Source organism: Carassius gibelio, chromosome B19, assembly GCF_023724105.1.
Source record: "Carassius gibelio isolate Cgi1373 ecotype wild population from Czech Republic chromosome B19, carGib1.2-hapl.c, whole genome shotgun sequence".
Classification (NCBI taxonomy): domain Eukaryota; kingdom Metazoa; phylum Chordata; class Actinopteri; order Cypriniformes; family Cyprinidae; genus Carassius; species Carassius gibelio.
In genome coordinates this window covers 24,589,661-24,612,881 of record NC_068414.1, presented here as the reverse complement: position 1 = coordinate 24,612,881, position 23,221 = coordinate 24,589,661, and the positions used below count along the sequence as shown (strand labels likewise).

At 36.1% G+C, this 23,221-nt stretch overlaps 1 protein-coding gene across 4 annotated transcripts; it reads right to left on the bottom strand.

The window, feature by feature from the left end:
- Positions 1-953: 953 nt before the first annotated feature.
- Positions 954-22,865, bottom strand: LOC127978975 (regulation of nuclear pre-mRNA domain-containing protein 1A). 4 transcript variants are annotated; one of them, XM_052584023.1, is made up of 14 exons: positions 22,548-22,865; positions 20,054-20,183; positions 16,565-16,671; positions 16,300-16,394; positions 16,077-16,203; positions 15,694-15,869; positions 13,717-13,867; positions 5,206-5,355; positions 4,953-5,099; positions 4,179-4,332; positions 3,657-4,026; positions 3,317-3,422; positions 2,625-2,759; positions 954-2,490 (listed from the first exon to the last, which is right to left on the bottom strand). In XM_052584023.1, exons 1-14 carry the CDS (start codon positions 22,696-22,698, stop codon positions 2,345-2,347), a joined length of 2,145 nt encoding a protein of 714 aa, XP_052439983.1. In that variant the 5' UTR covers positions 22,699-22,865; the 3' UTR covers positions 954-2,344. The 4 variants fall into 4 exon arrangements, with proteins under 4 accessions (XP_052439983.1, XP_052439980.1, XP_052439981.1 ...); XM_052584020.1 differs by lacking the exons at positions 13,717-13,867; positions 15,694-15,869; positions 16,077-16,203; ... (2 more) ...; positions 20,054-20,183; positions 22,548-22,865 and adding exons at positions 9,481-9,527; positions 9,913-9,988 and having other exon boundaries at positions 5,206-5,354; XM_052584021.1 differs by lacking the exons at positions 13,717-13,867; positions 15,694-15,869; positions 16,077-16,203; ... (2 more) ...; positions 20,054-20,183; positions 22,548-22,865 and adding an exon at positions 9,913-10,055 and having other exon boundaries at positions 5,206-5,354.
- Positions 22,866-23,221: the final 356 nt, after the last annotated feature.

The following is a 23,221-nucleotide window of genomic DNA, read 5'->3' as shown; positions in this document are numbered from 1 at the left end:
GTCACCGATGGAGTTTTGGTTCATTGCCGCTGTCGCCTCTGGCTTGCTTAGTTGGGGTCACTTCATTTACAGCCATATCGTTGACTTGATTGCAAATGAATGCATAGCTCTATTTAAACTGATCAGAGATGATATCACTGAATTCAATGATGAACTGTCATTTTGCATTATTGACACACTGTTTTCCCAATGGATGTTGTTCAGTTGTTTGACGCAATTTATTTTATTTAAAGCACTATATAAATAAAGGTGACTTGACTTGACACTGATCTGTACTGCTTGAAAGCAGCAAGTTGTGAGCAAAGAGCGGAGGCGGTGAGCTGATCTGGCTGATGCAGAATGGCGGCTGGATCAGCTTGCAGGCAAAGGCTTCAAATCTCATAGATTTAGCCAAGATTTACCCTGCAATTATCTGTCATTAGTCCCTTCCCCCTGCACTGCATCCCATATCTGATGGTATTTACAGTAACCCTCCTTCGTATCACAATCAAATAAATCCACTCCCTGATATTTTGTGATGTCATAATCTATTAAAACATTTATTTCATATTATTATACACAAACTCTTACAAAAAATTAGCAGTGGCATTACTATAGTAAAAGTATAGTTGACTAACCATGTATTTTTTTATTACCAATTGTAGCCTATAACCATAATTTTACTACAAATACCATGGTTAAACTCTGCTTAGTGTAGAAAAACGTTTTGGTTTTACCATGGTTTAACTATAGCAACCAATCACCGTGTTTTTTTGGTATTTTCTTTACATTTTTCATGTTGTTATCTTCATTTCACGACATGTCTGTATTTGTGAAAATGATAAGGCAACTGCAGCACACACCACATACAATAGAATAACGCTGTGCATTTCAAGGCACTTCAGTCAACCTTAATTTTACCTGTTTTGTCTATGTTAAAAATCTTTTTAATATATCAATAAGAAAGTATGACAGGCTTTTACTCAAGTCTTTATTGCTTTATTTAAAATTAAGCAAAACAAAATGACAAATGTGTACTTTCACAAGTCGTCTTGTATAGGCTTGTAGTACCCTAAGCTGTCTCTTGCTCAATTAGGTAACAAAACATTTTGGGAAACGACACCTCTGGCCATACCACTGGGTCTTTTGTCCACTCACAAATACCGTATGAACAGTCCAGCCCAATACAGCTCAGTTTTAATGCACATGTTGGTCTGTTGAGTGGCAGAAATAATTTTATAATTTTAATAATTAAATGAAAATATTCTCATTAATCATTAATCACAATACCCATGTCGTTCCAAACCTGTAAATGCTTTGTTCATCTTTGAAACAAAATTTGAGATATTTTGGATGAAAACCGAGAGGCTTGTGATTGTCCCATAGACTGCCATGTAAAATGCATTTTACAAATTATGCTCTTCTGTGACATACGAATATGCTTTCTATGTATATTTACACTTTGATTTAAATGTGTGGCAGCTGACACAGAAGAGGGTAAGCTGGCTGCGTTAAGCTCATATACGTTCAGCGCTACGGTGATGTGGAGGGACACAGAGGAGACAACTTGTTGAATAAAGTCGTAATATTTGTTTTATTCGCGTACAAGTATTCTCATCTCTTATTGACATTATGGTTGAACCAAGCTGCAATCTTCGGCTCCCTTTCTTGAAACCAACACGGAAATTACTAAAACTGCAATTTATCGTCTGGCTGCTGGAGACTTGCTCCAAAAGGGAGTAAATCCTATAATCTCCCCATGTTAAAATGCCCAACTTTACAGCAGAAAAAAAAATCATGACAACTGTAGGGGGTGATTTTTTTTATATAACGCATCCATTTAAATTATATTAAGCCTTAAAGTTCTGCATAATTAAGGGCTCAGCAACTTGAGTAACAGGTGTATTGCCACTGCTTTCGCTGCTGTCGAGCTCGGTGGATGTGGTTTCAGCAACCAGCTCCCATCTTTTTGCCCATTTTCGATTATCCGGAAATGTGACGCTCGGTGACACACTGCCAAGATGGCAACAGCTGCCTATGCCCAGTTTTGGCTTCAAAAATGCTCTTCAGAAACCAATGGGTGACATCACGGACACTACGTTTATACAGTCTATGGGTTGAACCTCTGATGGCAGATGGACTATTCTGATGATGCTTTTCATACTTTTCTGGACTTTGACAGAGTATTTTACTTGGTAGTCTATGGGACAGTCACAAACCTGGTTTTCATTCAAAATATGTTAAATTGTGTTTCCGAAGATGAACAAAGCTTTTACGTGTTTGGAACGACATGGTGGTAAGTGATTAATGACAAAACTTTCATTGTGGGCTGGAGTATCCCTTTAAAGTAAAATCTCCGGATGTTTCAGTTTGTGGGGTCTTGACAGAGGCTGCAGTCAGCCCTCTGGTCCACCTGATGCTCCAGTTGAATGGTTACTGAATGGAAACTGTATGTTGTGAAACAGTCCTGGATCATTTCTCTCAACACCGCCCGTGGCTCTACGGTATCCTCTGAGGAAATAAAAATGAACAGATGGTTATAAACTCATGTCTAGGGTGAATATTTCAGAAATATGTTTTTGCTACAGGCTATATAGTATGCTAATAAATGACACAAAGATTCTATATTGAGTTAAAAGTGTTACCTATAACCACATGAGCAGAGAACACAGCCTGGTTCATTGTCAGGGCCCAGATGTGAAGGTTGTGCACAGCTTTGACACCTTTGACTCTGAGCAGTCGTTCTCTCACCTCATTATAGTTCACACCAGCCGGTGTACCTGTGGACGAGAAATTAAAATCCTCATGTTCCAAGAAATGTTTTATTAAGAATAAGAAATTCAGAGGACATGGAAAATGAAACCTTCCATAGAATACCTAGTGGACAATAAAACTGCTAATATATATATTCATAGATACTTATATTTAAGATTTTCCTTCCATTAGTTTACCAGTCAAGAGTCAAAGACAGACGTACTTAATAATTATTATTCTACATTTAAGAATAATAGGTAACTCTTCAAAACTAAGTAATAGCACATTGGATGTATGAAATTTGTGGTAAACAGAACAAGAACAATCATGTCATTATGAGTGAGTCAGTCATTCAGTTAACCGATTCGCTCAAAAACACAGGAATGAAACACCATTATTGTAGATGCACAGATATAACAGATTCTCTTTCAGCTTTGTTTAGGATTATTATTATTGGCAGAACTAAAATAGACAAAGTACTGTAACTTATACAAACAATATTAGCCTCCACTCTTTGCCTAAATTATCATTTCTGATGCATAATTGAAACATGAAAAAGCACAAGAAATCCTTCGTTCTTTACCTTCCATTAGGACAATAATTATGTCCCTCATAATAGTGAATGTGGTGCCCAGGACAAATAGAGAAAACAGGAAGGTGCAGATGGGATCTGCAATTTTATATTCAGGCTATAAAAAGAAAAGAATTCAATTCATTAGGATCATGCCATCAAATTGCATCTATACTTATCTTTGTCTGCTACACTTTCATAATAAAATGCATTCACACAACAACAATATTCTCTCTTAATTGCCTATTTTCCGCTCTATGTCTATAAGACAATGTTCATTGTTACTTTTATGTTAAATAGTGCTGGTTCATCCGTTAGGACTCACCATTGCTAGTAAGCTCTGGTATTTTACCTTAAAAAAGATGATGAGTGCACTGACAAACACACTGACACTCTGTAGAAGGTCTCCAATCACATGGACGAATGCTGCCCTGACGCTAGCATTAGCTTGTTGTCTTTTACCAGATCCATTCACCTCTACCTCACAATGGTTAGCGTTAGAATGACTGTCGCCATTTTCCTTCCCCTGGTCGTGACTGTGGCCCTTTTCCTTCCCATGGTCGTGACTGTGGCCCTTTTCCTTCCCATGGTCATGACTGTGGCCCTTTTCCTTCCCATGGTCGTGACTGTGGCCTTTTTCCTTCCCATGGTCATGACTGTGGCTGCCGCTCAGACCACCGTGACTATGGCCATGACCTGACTGATGCAGAGTGAAGGCCATTCTGCGCAAAGAAGAACAGATAAAGGTCAATTTAAGACATTTTCACAGCAAATAACAATTTTGTTCAAATGCCAAAGGCCATGTGAGGCTAATAATAGCAAGCGGATATACTATGTAATAGAACTGCATTGCACACTGAGGTTTTTTTCTTACACGATGTTGGCCAGTACAGCACAGCCAGAGGTGATCAGCATGACTGTTCCGTCAATAGTGAAGTCATCATGAATGATCCGTTCCACTGCTAGATATACTAGCACACCAGTCACCAGCCAAATTGTGAAAACAGACAACAGAGCACCCAAGATTTCTGAAAACACCCAATAGTAGATGAAATTACACTTGTAGTTCAAATAGTTCACTAGCATACATAAGGAATATTTAAGGATAATAAATACATTACTGTTAAAAAGTTTGGGGTCCATAATATTTTTTGATGTTTCTGAAAATGGTCTCTTATGCTGGCCAAAAATGCTGATTTTTTTATTATTATTTTGAAATGTTATTAAAATTGAAAATAACTATTTAGCATTAATTAATTCCTGTATTTTCAAAGCTGAATTTTCATCAGCTATTACTTTAGTTTTCAGTGTCACATGATCCTTCAGGATTCTAACATGCTGTTTTGATGCTAGCATTTAAAAACCTTGCGCTGAATAATATTTTTGTGGAAACATTATTTTTTTAAGAATAGAAGTTTAAAAAGAACAATTTATATGAAATAGAAAGGTTTCACTGTTCACTGTGTTAAGTACTGATGCCAAACTTTTGAATAGTAGTGTATTTACTTTTTTCTTTCTTTTCTTTCTTTTATGTATAGATACAGTACATATACTGTATATATAATACACTTTTTTAAGTAGCAGTCACCCAGAATTTTTGAGCCTCTTGTCAACAATTTACTGTTCTACAGTAATTCCAGTGATTCACCTGCTCGATGCCAGCCGTAATTGAGAGTGAATGTAGCCGGTCTGGACGACAGCCACAGCGAGCACAAACTGATGATGAAGCTGGTGAGGTCCACAAGCAGGTGGGCGGCATCTGTCATCACTGCCAGACTTCCTGCAAAATACCCACCTGTACACAGACCAGACAGCAGCACATATTCACCAACAATCCTTTGTGTGTGCAGAAACATGTATAGCAGCCAATCTGCAGCCAATCAGCAGTAAATGTCACACACCTAAGATCTCGCCCACTATGAAGACCAGACACACTGCTGAAACAATGTACAGGCGTTTCCTGGCAAGCTTTTTTTCACGCTCTCGGTCCTCCAGGGCACAGTTATGATCGTGACAGTGCTTACCATCTTTCATCTCACCTGAGTACATACTGGAACAGTAAAGAACATAAACATATTAACATTAAGGTTTCTATTTAGCAGTGGCTAAATTAACAAATAACCAGATGCCACCCAATCTAAATATTCTCTTAACAGTTTAATAGTAATGACTTTATTAATTTCTTCAGTGATAAAATAGATAACATCAAAAATACAATAACAAATGTAGATTCTACAGCATCCAAAACTTTAGCTTCATTCATTGCACCTAGAGATAAACTACAGCTATAGGAGATGAACAGCTAAATAAACTTATCACTTCATCTACTCCAACAACATGTTTGTTATATCCTGTCCCTACTAAATTACTGAAAAAGTTGTTACCTGTAGCAAAAGAACCACTTCTCAATATTATTAACTTGTCGTTATCTTTAGGTCACATCCCAAAACCATTTAAACTAGATCCTAGTGAATTGGCAAATTACGGACCCATTTAATATTAAATGCAAAAGTTGTGTCTGCTCAATTCATGAAAACAAATAATATGTATGAAGAAGTTCAGTCAGGTTTCAGGCCCACCATAGCACAGAAACTGCACTTGTTAAAATAACAAATTACTTGCTTCTTGCATCAGACTAAGGCTGCATCTCATTGCTAGTTTTACTTGATCTTAGTGCTGCGTTTCGACACCATAAATCATGACATACTCATAAATCGATTACAACATTATACAGGTATTCAAGGGCAAGCTCTAAGATGATTTAGATCCTACCTGTCCGATCACAACAAATTTATTTAAATGGGAAGTCATCTCATTTATCACCACTAAAATATGGAGTGCCACATGGATCTGTTCTAGGTCCTTTGCTATTTTCAATATACATGTTTCCCCTTGGTAATATTATTAGATTCGTTTCCACTGTTATGCTGACGATACTCAACTATATATCTCAACGACACCAGAAGAAACTTCAAAATTATCTAAACTAAAAGAGTTTGTTAACAAAAAAATTAAAGATTGGATGACCAATAATTTTCTCCTAATAAGACGGATGTACTCCCTCTACAGTCAAAAATGTGGTTGTTATATTAGACAGCTAATTGTCTTTTGAAAATCATATTTCCCATGTTACAAAAACAAAAATTTTCCATCTTAGAAACATTGCAAAGCTACGAAACATGTTACCTGTTTTTGATGCAGAAAATCTAGTTAATGCATTCATGACCTCTAGACTGGACTATTGTAATGCACTGCTAGCTGGTTGTCCTGCATCTTCAATAAACAAGCTACAGGTAGTCGAAATGACATTGGCTAGAGTCCTTACCAGGTCAAGAAAATATGATCATATTATCCTAATTCTACAGTCTCTGCACTGGCTACCTATGAAGTTCCATATCAGTTACAAAATACTAAATGTTTTACCTAACACACCTAACTAGTCTTCTACCATGCTACAATCCAGGGGCAAAGGTTTTTTTGCAAGCTGTCCAACATTCATTTTTTCAGTCCAGAAAAATCACCAGCTTAGTCATAGACGATAGTACAGGTGTATCTAAAAAACTTCATATCATACAAAATGTCTCTATGGAAATTCTGTATCTCAAAAATTTTTAATATTCGATTTTGAGCTTGATTAGTTTGATTAATTTTGAGTATACATACTGGGTACCTCCTGGGCTAGTTTAGAACATGCAACCACAATTATGGGAAAAATTACTGACTTGACAGTTGTCCAGAAGACAATCATCAACATCCTCTACAATGAGGGTAAGACACAGAAGGTCATTCCTGAAAGGGCTGGCTGTTCACAGAGTGCTGTATCAAAATATATTCATAGAAAGTTGAAGTGTGGTAGGAAAAGGTGCTCAAGCAACAGGGATGACCACAGTCTTGGGAACATTGTCAGGAAAAGCTGATTTAAGAACTTGGGAGAGATTCAAAAGGAGTGGACTGAAGAGGGAGTCAGTGCATCAAGAGTCATCACACTTAGACATCTTCAGAAAAAGAGCTACAGCTGCCACATTCCTAGAACCAAGCCACTAATATATTTTATATTCTAGATTCATTGCATCAAAGCGGCGTGGCATGGAGGCGATAAGCCTGTGGCACTGTTGAGGCGTTATTGAAGCCTTAAGCTCCTCTGTTTGTCAGATGTTACTTATCTTCCTGTTTATAGTACCCCATAGATTCGCTGTGAGGTTCAGGTCAGGTGAGGCTGGCCCATCAAGCACAGTAACTTGGAAGTAGTTTTGTCACTGTCGGCAGGTGCTGAAGTCCTGCTGCTAAATGAAATCAACATCTCCATAAAGCTTGTCAGTACATGGAAGCATAAAGCATTCCAAAATCTTCTGGTAGATGGCTGCATTGACTTTGGACTTGTTAAAACACAATGAATCAACACCAGCAGATGAAATAGCACCCACATCCACTCCGACTGCAGAAACTTCACACTGGACTTTGGATTCTGTGCCTCTCTAGTTTATAGTTTTAAATTTTTCTTAAGTCTGTAATTTTTCCCATAATTGTGGATGCATGTTCTAAACTAGCCCAGGAGGTACCCAGTATTTATACTCAAAATTAATCAAATTAATAAAGCATAAAATTGAATAGTTAAATTTCTTGAGATACTGAACTTTCATAGAGACCTTTTCTATGATATTAATTTTTTGTTTAGATACCCCTGTACTATCTATGTCTATGACTAGGACTGAAAACATTTGACTGCTGGACAGCTTGGTCCCCCCAGTTAAAAAATCCCATCTGAGCCCCTGACCTCGGCGTCCAATTCGAGCCTTTCCCACTCCTTGAGTTTCTCTCCACTGTCGGAAAGCTGGAGCAGGCCCTACCTCTTGCCTGATTGTAAACCCTTATTTTTAATGTTTTGTTTTTACTGATATTTTTCTCTTTTTTTATCCACCATCTCTCTCAATCTGTAGTCTCTCAAAATTAGTCTAATATGATCATTTGGATAAAAGAAAATGTAAATGTGATGTAATATGTGTCCTGTGCACTCAAATTGAGCGCTCTCTTCTTGTTATCAGGACAAGACAAGCCCCCTTTACTGCTGATTGGCTACAAGTGTGTTTTGGGACTTGGTCAGACATTGTGGTCAAAAGCTTGTTTCAACAATCGCTTAGTACACGTTTAAGGAGCGGCGGGCAGGGTCACCACTACTTAGGCTAATGTACATAGCGGAAACTGTTTAATCTTCTGTTTACCAATAGAGCCTTTCATTGAGACAGTAAGGGGGACGGATCGGGTCACTATGAATCGGGGGTGGGTGCTAGTGCCATCTACGCTCCCTAAGGTCACAAATCTCTGGTCTTTTGGTAGTTCCTAGGATAGCATACATAATAATGCATCTCATAATCTTGAACTGCAGTTATATCTGATCAAATGCGCATTATTAATCTTTAGCTTGGGTTAAACAAATACATTTTACTTTGCTGGAATGGCAGCTACGCTAATTTTGTCTTTATTTGTTTCTCTGTTTTGCCAAGGGATTGACATCCCCTGGTAACTCGGATTTACACTAACTTCAGTCTGGATCCAGAGAACCTGAGAAGAGTTGATGATAACCCCTGAAACAACATACAAAACTACACATTTTTGCTGTAAGTTTGATTGCATCATAATAATTGCTGTTTATAGTGTTCGTTGTCCGTTTGATTAAATCTTTCAAATATTTTTTCCCCATACATTTCTGCCATATGTACATAAACTGCTATCTAAGTAGTTGCATGCATGAAAATTCACCTGCAGTTTACAATGATACAAATACACAAACACACACACACACACACACACACACACACACACATATATATATATATATATATATATATATGTGTGTGTGTGTGTGTGTGTGTGTGTGTGTTTGTAGGCCTAAATAACCACAGCTATTCTTGTTATGCTTTATTTTTAATTCCTTACATTTATATAGCGCTTTTCTAGACACTCAAAGCGCTTACATAGTCAGGGGGTATCTCCTCATCCACCACTAATGAGTGTAAAAAAATAATAAATGCCTGTGTGCATTATAGCCTAATAAAGGAGTATGATTTCTGGTAATACCAGGCTTATGTGTCAGAAATATGCCATGGAATTTTACAACTTTTTAATATGAAACATTTTCACTTAAATATTAATCATTTCCACAGAGACAATAAACTTACAGGAGCAGAAGATACCCAAAAGTAGCCTTTCGTTTCAGCCGAGGTATCTGTAAAATACATTTAATCTCGGTTTGTTCTGTGTGGATACTGTCTCACTGACTGAGAAATCGCTCCAAATGATTCAGTTAGAAAAGAATCGATTCGCAAATCGATTCAGACCGTTTTGAAATCCCAATTAACTGAAAAAAACCAACTCAGAACCACACTAATGCAATCCTGTTTTCATTTCTAACCCAGTTTAGGGCGCAGTGCAAAATTTCAAATCCTTTTGAAATCTCACGCAATGCTAATTAATTAAAAGAAAAAGTACATGAAACAGAAAGTTTCACTGTGCCCTTACGTAAGTTATAAAACACTCAAGACCTAATACCGGTTTTAATTTACAATACTAATAAATTAAGAGTAATAAAGAAAATAAAGCAATCCATTTACCTTTCAGACGAGATGCTGTAGATTTCTGCGCCGTTGTCCGTGACCAAACGAAACTTCTTCGGATTATTTTCAGGGGGCGGCTCTAGGGGGGGTATCGTGAGAAGAGATGGGGGTGGTGTGCGTCTCCGCGTGCGATGCCTTACTCTTATCAGAATCAAGTGAATATGTACGAATTTAAGTAAGATATGTATTTCATAGTGTTGTTTCAACAGCTTTAGAGATTATTATGACAGTTTTTGAGAGCGTTTGAACTCGCTGGACTGAAGTGAAAATGTTCTTTGATAATGTAAACGTTCCTTGCTCTCTTTTTGTGCAATAGGAGTGTTAAGGCTAATTAGTAACTCACAATGTTTTTTTTTTTTAAATCAAATTCACATTAAATACAAAGTAAGTCGTATTAAAAGTATTTTATGGTATGACACCCATATCTGGTACTTAATATATTATATATAACTTATTATAGTATTAGTCTACTTTGCCCATCGCGAATTATAGATAAAATAACATAATCTATAAAGGTGCAATATGCATTTAATGACACATATTTTAGAATCGGGATTTTTCATTTTATATTTTGGGATATATCGAATAAAAAAACGTGCTGAAAAAAAACAAGACACCATTACAAAATTAGTAATGGTTTTACTGGATATAATGGCACTTGTTTTGGTTCTACTGGACACTGTAATGGACCCTATTAGTCTCTACTAGTAATTAATTGGTCTATTGGTGGATTGTTGAAACCAATAAATCCTAATGGAATATGCCCAAAACACACTACAGAAAACCATTAAAACATAATTAAACATTCATTTTAGCTCAAATTGTTAAAGATTACTTCTAGAGATTGCAGTGGTATGACACGGTGAAAAATGGCTGAATGAATAATGCTTAAAGTAGGTTAAGATTAATTTTAAAGTTATGCAACCTAAAAGTACAAGTGGCCCCTGATTATTTTAGTATTTATGGTTTTACTTAATTTTATTTAACTATTTATCAGCAGTTTAAATTATGGGTTATACCTATTGAAAATGCTAAAATAACGATAGTATTAAATACGGGCATTCAATTCGTCTTGTCAGTGCTAGCAGCACTCCCAGGAGGTAAAGTGTTGATATTTGAGGCTCAGTGCAAAGGTGCTTTTTTTATATGATTGTGACTGCGAACCATGTGCAAACAGTTTCTGATCAAACTATGAGGTGTTTTTCTTCTACAGATCATGGCAATGGTATCTTTTAGGATCACTCCATCTGGGGACATAATAAAGGACAGTAACTCAACCATTTACAAAAATGAATTGACGCTGCATAATGAACTCTCTTGAAAGATCTTTCCAAGCTGCTGTGGTAAATGTTGAAATTGCAATTTGCAACTTTCAGATGTGATTATAAATCAAAAGTGTAAATGTATCACGCATCACTTTTTAAACCCATATTATAATAAACAGGGAGGTACAAGTCTTAATATGCTCAGTGGAGAAAAAAAAGCAGATTTGTGAAGCTTTGTGACTGCGAAACGTGTGCAAACAATCAGGCTGCTTGCAACTCCAGACTGCAGTGACTGACAGTGAAAGAAAACTGACTTTTTGCAGAGACAATCAGTTAACACATCCTTGAAACTTCCAAACACATTCAGGTTTAAACAGTTGAATCACTTTAATCACTTCGATGGTACATTATTTCCAAAACAAGTCACAAGAAGGCTATTGAAATTTTTATAACAATTTGATACCAATCCTGAAGGATACTAATTGATATTTCCTCAAATTATTCACATCATAAAACAAAAAAAAAATTTTGAATACATAATTCTCAATAGGACTTACCCTCCAAATAGTCCTTGTAAAACAAGGAATTTTAAGAAAATCGTCTTAAGAAACTGTGCAGTAGCAAGAAATAATTCCAAACGCAGTTCCAATTATTGCAAATAGATAATCAGACATTTAACAAACCTAGTGAGAACAAAGATTCAAATCTGTAAACAGTTTGGGCAAACATAAATGCTATTTTCACTTTATTTACAATCATAGAATATAAGTAAAGAGACTTTATTATTTGCCTTCAGCTTTATTTGACTCAGACCAACACATTACAAAGGCGGATGTTAAAAGCACACTTGCAACAAAATAAGTTAAAAGTTGTGATTTCATAGACAATGAACGGCCCCTTCGGATCCTACAAAGGAAACGGTTGTAAATTGTAGTTTGATTATTTTCATCACAGACGACCAATGAGAGAGAGAGAGAGACATTACAGTAAAACACATAAAAGCTAATGCTTTAACCAACAAACCCATAGGGACAATCAACAATTTTGCCTTCTTTACCAAAGCACCGTCTCTACATGAAAAGGGGGACAAGATGACATCTAACATATTTGAGTTTGTTTGATCAATAGTGTGTGAATGACCATTTACCGTTTGTGTAACAGGGTCTATTTGTTGTGCCCTTTATAGCCACCAGAGGGCACACTTTGTAGTTTGGTTTCGTTTCTCTGGACTCTAGTTCCCATCATCTTTTGTTTTGACAATCATGTCTCATTTCATTTAGGTGTATCTCATTTTCTTTGTTAACATCTCCATAAAAACCCAGTTTTCTTTGTCCTTAGTTGCTGGTTCAATTGTATTTTCTGTTATGTGTTTTCTGATGCTCTGGTTATTTTATTTTATTTCAATAATTGCTGCACTTGGATCTGCTTGTTTTGGAGTGTTCCGTGACATTTTGAGGCATGTGAAATCGTGTTTCTCTTCTCGGTCAATTTCATAATTACAATGAAATAAACTTAAAGAGACTGAATCTGAATAGTAAAGAGGATCTGAATATTAAAAGGTATACTCTACTATTAGAGCAATGTATGCTGGTAAGCACAAACGCAAAAGGGAAAACATCTCTTGCTCACGGAAAAGCTCTTAGAACTACATTAACTACAGCACTTGTAACCTTCAGTTGAAAAATGTCTTCGTTGATATAATTGCCACTAAAATACTGCAGCTGATTATAAGATACAGCACTGAAATTAATATTCACTGCAAAAATACAAAAATAGCATCACCACAAATCTGGAGATCTGTTCAAATGAGTAAGAGAGGATCCTACAGACTGAAGAACAGATGGGTATTATCAAACCAAACTGTCGTATAATGTCTATTTGTACAGTAATTTACCATTGCAGATGTTTATTTGCTGAGTAGGAGCTCTGTTTTAACTTTTGGTGGAGGCTTACAAAACAAAGCAATAAAAAAGGAAAAAATCAGAACTTCCTCTACTGACTCCTCTTGTTATTCAAGAAACAACTACTGTCATTTAATTGTCTGCAATGATTCCAATGCATTTGAACTTGGTTTATCATATGTCCTTTTTTTTCTCGAAACACGTCCATGCTGGGATTTCTAAACTACCTAAATGTCCAGATTTTTTACTTTGTTTTCCTATTAAATCTGTCTTTACAGTCCTCATACATTATGTATACCTTTATTTGCACTGGTCAATTATGCGCAATGCCTGCACAGTGACAGCAAGTCAATAAATAATACACGAAAACCCAGACATTTTAGAAATCCCAGCCAGGACATAACCAGGAAAAAGAAGATGTATTGTCTATACTTGAACAATACTACTTCATTACGAAGGGGGACGATGAATTGAAGTGATAGTGCTCGTCATTGAAACACTCAGGCAGCCATGGACTGCATATTGGACACATCCACTAGTACAGTGGCCAGGTGGTGTCAACTCTTAGAAAATGAAGCATGAAAGACTGACAGCCAGAGGACCAGGAGAGCGGTGATGTGATGAGAGTCCAGCTCAATCAGAGGGGCTGTAAAGGTCACCAGAGGAGGGCAGGCGGACATGGCTACCTGTTACATTAGGGAGCCGAGAGAGGTCTGGGAGACCGCCGAGACGAGACCGCAGCTCCTTCCGTACCTGGGACACCCGGGCCAGTTTGCGCTTATACTCCTAAAATAAAAACACGGAAACAAACTAGTTAGTGCCAAAAATGTATCTGCCAGTATATTAGTAAAATAACAATGTACAATGAATATATATATATATATATATATATATATATATATATACATAAAACATGTAATTACATCTTGAAGTAAAATAACAGAAATATATTTTTTTTGTAAATGTACTCTAATAATCCTTCATCTTAATCCAATCCAAATCATTTTTAAGACCTGCAACAAGTCTAACTCTTTTTGGAATTTATTAAATCTAATTAACTTAGATTTAGTTCAGATACACAAACAGTTATAACATCACTGTTTCAGTTCTTAGTGTCTCACTTGCACTTGCAAACATGTATCAACTGTTACGGTTTACAATGAGTAGATAGACTTGTAAACAATATCATCTGCTCTTATGTTAAGCATTTTTAACATTTATATATGTATAACAGCATAGTCAACATCCTAAAGCTTCTAGAGTCAGTACGTTGTGCCTCTGTGATTGTGTCAAAGGCTTAAGTTCTTGACATTTGTGTTTCCTAACAACTGTAAAACTATTCATATTTAATTGACATCAGTCACAAAGTTTAGGAATGCTACTCTGTTCCAACATGTAAAAAGAAGCACATAAAAGTTTTAAAAGTTACTTTTTAAATCTCTTCAGCACACCCATTAAACACACTAGACTGTTTACTTTTGTAAAGAATTAAAAAAGCATCTCAGAACTAAAGTTTCAAATCATTATTTAAATTTAAACATTAATTTATGCCAGAATATTTTTCAACTATAATGTCTGTCAGATAGACATGTTGGATGCACATTTTATGACTAATTTAACTACAAAATGACAAGTTTGTACCTTTTATATGGTTAATGTTTGTTCAAGTACAATGTAAGGCTATACATGGCAAATATTTTACACAGAAATGAAATATGGACTACACTGGTGCAATAACAGGATACCTATAACTCTTTATTTAACCCTTTGGGGTTTGCAAGCAGACTTTAGGGGTTCAAACGAAAACTTAAAATTAAAACCAATATATAATTGCATGAACTATGCTTATATATATATATATATATAAAATGCTTACAGATGATGAACTGTTTAAAATATTTAATTTAACATTCTACACATTTGGCATTATAAACTAACAAAGAACAAGCTTTTACAAGCATTTGTTAACATAATATTGTTTACTAGTTAATAAATTCTAAACTAATGGTCTTAATATTAACCAAGAATAATAGATGTTGCAACGGAGTACATTATTTAAATCATGTTAACTAGAGTAGAACTCATTTTAAGGCATGTAAGTTTTTTTAGTCAAGTGTTAGAGGATACATTTCAGCCAGTTTCTTAAGTTATTTCACTCAATGAGTATGTATTTGTGAAAGCTAGTGCATAAGCAAAAAAGATGCACACTCAAGAGATTGGTGTTTTTTTCTTTTATTTTTATTTATTCTGTAAAGGCAACATCAGGTGGAACACAGGAACCCGCTCACGACCTGTTGGCAAAGGCTGGAAAATGAAGCAGTTAATGCGAATATAACTTTAAACTTGGGATTTACACTTACCAAACCAATAATGCATGTCTCATGCATAGGAATGAAAAAAAAAAAAAGAGATAGCTAGATTGCATTTGTATGAAATTACTTTATATCACAGCTTCCCTGCTTTGTATAGGCAGAACAAACCCAAATATGGAGCAACCACAGACAGCTAAAATCACACTAAGAAAGAAGAGGAGAAAGAATCTGACATGAAGAGACAGCAACTGAGGATGAAAACAAAAGGGAAGAAACTGTGAAGTCAGTAAGTTTACCCACTTCTAGTTTCTGCTCGTTCTGGGCCAGGCCATCTCTCTGACTCTGCAAAAAGACGGCAAGAGTGCGTGTGAGTTGCCGCCGATCATCAATCTCTGCTGCCAGCCGCCCACTGTAGTCAGCTAGAAGCATGCAGGCCTCTTCCACCAACCGAGAAAGACGCCCCCCTGACTCTTTATCTAAAAAAAGCACAATCGGACAGACAAAGACAATCAGAATGGTTAACTACATATGATCTTTTTTAGTGATCTGTTCCAAGTGAGCGATTATAATCTTTGCTTTTGATGTGCTGACACCATGAATTATCCATAAAAAATGTGATTATTTAATTCTGTTTCTGAAACATTATTTATTTCTGACAAGCAGGGTTAAATGGGTGTTCTCACCTGTAACTTTGTGCAATAGGGAGGTGTCCTGCACCTCTTGGGGTAGAGCAGAGATCCTCTGGCGGAGAGCTGCATCGCTGGAAGCTGCGTTTTCAAGCTCCTGTAGTGCTCGGATCAGTTCAGCAGTCTAAGATATACAAAACAATTCAAGACTTGGAAGACTAAACTGACTTGAGGTCAGTTTATAGGTGAATATGCATGATGTAAGGCCGTTCTTTCATACCTGTGGAGGTTCAGCAGGGGAGCTTTGGGAGGCGAAGTCATCATCGTTCACCTTAATCTCTTCATAAGGCCTTTTCTTGGCCTTCTTTTCTACCTCTGTAAGTCATGAGAAGACATTCTACATGTTATACTTACACAAAGGCCCTCTCACTCTTAAATAGGATTTCACGTAACACTTATTTAAACAACCTACAGTGTCTCTCTGAGTGACTTCACTGTATTCACAATAACCTCTGAAATTAGTGTGACTGTGGTGGTTTACTTACGCAGGACATCAGAGAGTTTGTCCAGTATGTTCTTCTCATAGACAGCTCTTTCCTGCCAGATGGACAAAACTCTACCTAACTGTTTCCGACAGCTCTCGTCTCCTCCACTGGACAGGATAGTAAAAAACATGGTAAATATAATTTTAGGACATGAACAATAGTAGCAACACAACTACAAGATGTCTATGTATATATTTGATAATTATCATAATTTTAGTTTATAATCTGCTGGGTTTTCGTAGCAGCAACTTCATTTGGATATAATTTATACCTATAAGGAAACAGTAACATTTCAGATTTTAAATAACATTTCTTGAATCAACAGAAACAATGCATTGGGAGTCATTAAAAAAAAAAAGTGCAAAAATTTGGGCACCCCAATGAAATTATTACATCAATATTTAGAAGAGCCTCTTTTTGCTGAAATAACAGCCTATAGACCAGTGGCTTGCACTATGGTCCAGTGCAAGTCTCGCGGGCCACACCCATATAATTTATATTTTACGTCACCAATACAAACCACCCTGATTTATAATATTATAGCCTAAATATTATGATATCTAATCTATTACATTCATTGAAATAAATAATTATACTCCCCATAAATAAAGCACCCGATGCTGTCGGGACCTAAACAATTATGTGAGATTCAGCTCGAAAGGAGTAAAAGCACAAAGAAGTTGCGATTGTAAAGCCTGTGTTATACTTTCCGGATGAGCAATCCGGACGCTTACACGGCCAGCGCGGACGCAGACTTCAATTTATACTTCTGAATGCGCAGGCTGATGGTTCGCTCTGCAACAAACATGTTAACAAACAATTTCCCAGAATTATTGCACATCGATGTCTTTTTATTCATTTATTGACGGATTGCACAGGTTCGAGTAGAAATGAGCTTCTTCACACTGCCTGCACATGTGCAATTGTGCTTTTGAAGCCTACTGACCACGCGCACCTGTCTGCGCGGTCGTCTGCTCAGAGCCTCGGCACACACTCGCCGATGACGATGTTTATGTCATGCCTACCTAACGGTCCATAGCGGACTCGTGGACGCAGAAAGTATAAGAGGCTTTAAGATGCAGTCTGTAAGACGCGCACGGGAGCATGACCCTGACGCGCAACATTGCAGAAAATGTGTGTTCACAAATGTAGCCTATGTTTATCCAAATATGGAAAGCACTTTAGAATTTGATAATATGTGGTTCTCTGCAGAGATGTTTTGCCACATTTCAACTAAGGATTGCTACGTAGTATATGGTCTTATTTGCCTGAACTTCTTCAAGTGAGTTGTGGGGCAAACCGAAAATCCAGCACTTCTCCTTCACTACTGATACTGCAACTATTCTTGTTTGTACGTGTTCATTCGCTGGCATTTTTCTTTTTTCCTCCCTTAAAAACTAATTTGTCCATTCTGATGCTCAATTTTAGCTTAACTAATGGCTGCTGATGGCTATTTTAATTGAATTCTGCCAAAGTGCACGCTTGTATGTGTTCGTTAAATGCGTAACGTTATGTGAGTAGGTCTGCTCATGGCTGAAAATAACATATGAAAAACAAAATAATTTCACATAAAAACATTAGGATATAGCTTATATTTCATTAGTATCCTACATTTTTTTTATGTAAAAAATGAAATTAATTGTAAAACTGAAAGTTTTTTTTTTAGTTTTTTTATTCAGCATATGATGCGGGCCGCATTTGAATTCGTGACGGGCCACCTGCCCTCCTCTGGTGAATTCGAGCCAAAAGGCGCTCTCGCACTGAAAAGACGAAACCCAGGAAATCGCTGCAGCTGAATAAACAGAAGATTTAACTGCTTTCATTGATTCAACGTGACTAATAAACATATGACTACGACAATATATGGTTTATCTGAGTTCTTCTTCTTATTTTATATTAAAATAAAGTATATTTATAATGCAGTGCTGTTATCACCGCTCAAGTCACATCATCTCACAGAAGGATTTATTTTAAACATACAACCGACGTTATAAAGTGAATTTGGAGTAAAAACATGTTATTAAATGTGGTATTTTCACGTGCTCTCAGATGGAACAATATGTAATATATAGCCATAGTTCACTGAGAAGCTACGCAAACAGCGGCCATTATCGCTAGCGATTTTTTTGTGTAACTTGTCAGTGATCTACAGCTCTTTGTAGTAAATGCTGCTCCATCTGAAAGCAAGGGATGATGATTTACTGCTGATTACAGAACTGACTTTACTAACAATATGCACATGACAATCACATTATATTAATCGTGCAGCCCTAATTCTAATCATTCTTCGCCTTTCAGATATTTTTCTTTGCCTACCACATATTTCCTTCACAAGGACTGGTCCTGTGGCCTTACATTTTCTAACTATATTTGTGCCTGTGTAGACAGAGACCTTAAACCTTTGAAAATTTTTTGTATCCTTCTCCTAATAGATACTGATAAATTATCATAGTTTCAAAGTCTTTAGAGTTCTTTTGGGGTTCCCATGTTGCTACTTTCCAGTACAAATTCAAAGAGAACAACAACTAGCAATTAGCTACCTTGAATATCCTTTTTCAGCTGTATTTTCAGTCTAATGTTCATTGAGCCAATCAAATCCATTTTGAGTTGCAAACAATCAGCATTAAGTGACTACAGATATTCAAATCACCACAACTGAAAGGGAGGCCAAACTTTTGCAGTCTGTATTTTTCACATTTGATTGTATTTCATACAACCCAAAACTGCTACACTAAGAATTTTTGTCTAAAAACAATCACATTATCCATCTTCCTCTAAAAACTGAATGGCATATCACTATATTTTCTTAAAAAGACAGAGCAAATGATTATCTAGCCTTAGGGGGGTGCCCATACTTAAATTTTTTTTATTAAAACTGTATAAATACACATGCAAACACCAATGACTTGTACATATAGGTAGTTATTTTAATTTTAATATATTACATTTGGGTAAATACAATTTTTACATACATTAATTATTTTTCCATCTTTTTTGCCACAGTTTTGAAGTTCCTTTTTCTGTTCTATAGAAGGGGGTATCTCAATACTCTTGTCCATAAGTCATTTGTGTTTGCTAATGCGTTTTTGGCTTAAGGTTTGCATTTAGAGTCACACCAGAGGTGTTCAGCTTGGATTAAGACTTTGTCTTCCGCAGACCAGTCAGGTTCTTCCACACTGACTGAATAAAATGTTTTATTTTTGAACCTTGCCTTATACACAGAGGCATTGTCATGTTAAAATAAAAACAGGTCCTGTCCAAACCGTTGCTACAAAATTAGAAGCACAAATTCGAATAGAATGTCATTATATGCTTTAATATTAACATGTATACTCATGGAAAGTCATAAAGTAGTCAAACCAGTTCATAAAAAGTGTGCCAGTACTTTTGTCAATATTATGTGTGTGTAAACTGTATATATAACAAGAAAATCTATCAATTGTAATTTACATAGGAGCTAAACAGCCCAAATACACTGGTTCAACTCACCTGGACACGTGTTTGAAAGCATCAACAATAACTGGGGAAAAATCATGTGTGAACTCTGGTCCTTTCCTCTTGCTATTCTGTATGACATCATTTGCAAGATACAGGAAAGTGAGCTTACGGGACACCTGGGCTGCACAGAGAGAGAAAGAGAAAATTTTTCTTAGGTCATTTCTTATTCTTTAAATATTTGTGGCATGTGCTTCTAAAATTAAACCAATTAAATCGTTTCTACCATTGGTTTTGAATGTTGAGAGGAAAATAATTATTTGAAGTAACTGAATAGCAATTAAAATATGTACCAAGCACCAAAAGTTGTTTTGGAAACTACACCTTCACGATCCACACAATGAGATCTCAGGAAAAATTATCTAAAGATAGGAATGTTTTTTTTTTTTTTTCACTACTCAAGCAATGCACCAATTATCCAATCCCACCTGCAAGCAAATGCACAGTATTTAGAAATGAAGGCCATGTAATAACTTTAAAATGATGAACACTCATGAAAACAAACCTAATTCAAAAGCACAACACTGCATTCAAACAGGGGTCTGCACGTGATGTAATTCTGAAGCTGTAATATTATCCCATTAGCCTAAAGGGAGCTCATTCCCAAGTAACTAAGATAAACTATAAAACAAGAACGCACGTTAGAAATCCTATGAATTAATCTTAGCACTGCTATCCCACACAGTAATCCCAAGTCCTCATTGTTGTCCTAACCACTAGCTATGGCTAAATAAAATGACTCAACACTTCATAAGAAACTCTAATTAAATCATTCATTTTCATATAAAAAGATGCCGCCATTTCTAAAGGGCAGATTAAAATCACTTCATCTACACAGCAGCTTTATAACTTGCATTTATTATGTCATTTACATTTAGTCATTTTGCAGACGCTTTTATCCAAAGCTACTTTACAATTGGGGAATCCATGAAGCAATTCTTCTTAAAGAGGCAAACAGACACAGGAAGTGCTTGTAATACCAACTTTCAGGCTTTTTTTTTCTTCAAATAAGTACAAGCTAGAAAGGGAGGAAATAAATAAAGATCTATTATACTCTAAGCTTGAGCCCTAAGGTCAATAAATACACCTTAACGTGATTTTCGCATACAGTCAGATAGCTGATCAAAGAATCTAGACTCCTACAGCACATTAAGTGTCATGTTTATAAGCCTTCAGTGGCACCAGCCGTTATGCAGGATCAGAGTAAGTGAATGTTTATCATGTCTGTGAGAAGATAAAAGATGACTGCACAGACCTGTGATAATACTAGCAACGGACAGCCTTAAAAATTGTTCCTTAATTTCTGTTAAGTATCTCTACATAAATAGATGCAAAAATCTGTGGCAACATAATATTGCAATAGGCAATGATCGAGCAATGAAATCTAAAGCCACTAACTGGTAAACATTGTTGCATAAAAAATTTTTTCTTAAAACAAAAGAACAAAAATACAAATAAAAGATAGGTAATTGAGTAATTAAAGTGCGCTGTTCAGGGTGTCGTGTTGTCAAGTGATAAATGAAACCAAGTTCTTCAGCATTGGGCCAAACTAATTTTACATATCACTATTCTAGCATCATTTTGGGTCACATTAAATTGTCCATATTATCCATGCATGCATTAAATAGATAGGAGCACATCTGAAACTTCACCAGAGAAGCAATAATTAACTTTTTTTTTAAGCTCAATAAAATAGTTATCTAGTTTTTTAGTTATTTAGTCTATCAAGTTATCTAGTTGATCGTAAACTAGACTTTGGGACCAACTACACTTTTTTGGTTGATTTATTTATTTTACACTCAACTAGACAGGTCTGATCTCATCCCAACACAGACCACATGTGTCAAACAGGGAAGTAAAGGGGTCTGGGAACATATAAAATCATTACTGGAAATTAAAAAAATAAACAACACTAAAATAAATAAGTAAATAAAAACATTGGGCTATGGCCTAAAACCCCCCAAATATGCCCTTAAACTGAAACTAGTATGGAACCAGATGAGTAAGTTATATGCTTCAAAATGGCTGCCAGGGTCAGTGGGAGCCTCAACAACTTTGGAAAATAGATCATAACATATCTAACGTATATATGATATTGAACATTTCTTCTGGGATTCACCAAAATCGTATATGCTGTAGTGAAACTGTAAACTGAGTTGACTAAACACGTTGCTGAGTGTCTCAATATCTGCAATACAACATTCAGACTACTATTATTGTTTATTAATAAAAAATAAAGAATAATAAAAAAAAAAGATATTGAGGATTTTTAATACTAACCTGCAAAGTAAGCTGCAGAACATGTAAAGGAATCAAAACTTGTGCGTTAACTGCTAAATGAGCTAAGCTGCTAGCTTATAAGGGGTACCTGTGATTAGCTTGTTTGCTACCTGTGAGGTTTAATTTAATTTCAAAACGACTAAACATATCATAACCTCGCATTATAAAGCTATTCTAGCTGTTTGAGGTATAATGTACCTCTGCTTACCTTTCTTCAGCTCGTTATACCAGACTTTGACGATGGTTCTGGAGTGTTTTCTGTGGTGGATGAGCCACAGTGAAAGGGTCTGCACGCTCTGCTGGGAGTTACTCAGTTCTGATAATTTCTTCTCCAAAGCAGGCTCCGAGAACACGGACATTTTCAATTACAATTTAAAACTGGGTTTAAAAAAAAGGCTCGTTGCCTATACCAGGTACCCGAGGGTCGAGGATATTAAAGCTCAAAACTCCTCGAGCTAGCTACACATTCCCTGGCTTACCACAGAGCGCACAGTGAGCATGCGCAGTCACTCTCACCGCGCATGTGCGAGTCTGTTAAAAATCTTAGCGATGACCACACACAGCAGTTTAGGGCAAGCTGTTTCAAACTACAATCATGTATTTATAAAATAGATATGATGGTATATGAGATTAACTGGTGGGATATATAGTTTTACGGGGTATACAGAGGAGATCAGGCACTAATTTATTACACTCAGAGACTGAAGAAGACACCAGCACAGCTTAATGCAAAAAAATAAGCAGAATAAATATTTTCTACATTGATAATGATAAACGTTTTTAGAAATAAACGTCAGCAGTAATGGCTGTTTCTGTTTCTAGTTGACTGTATTTTTGATTGAATTAATCAAGTATTGGTATTCATAAGATTTTTTTTTTATT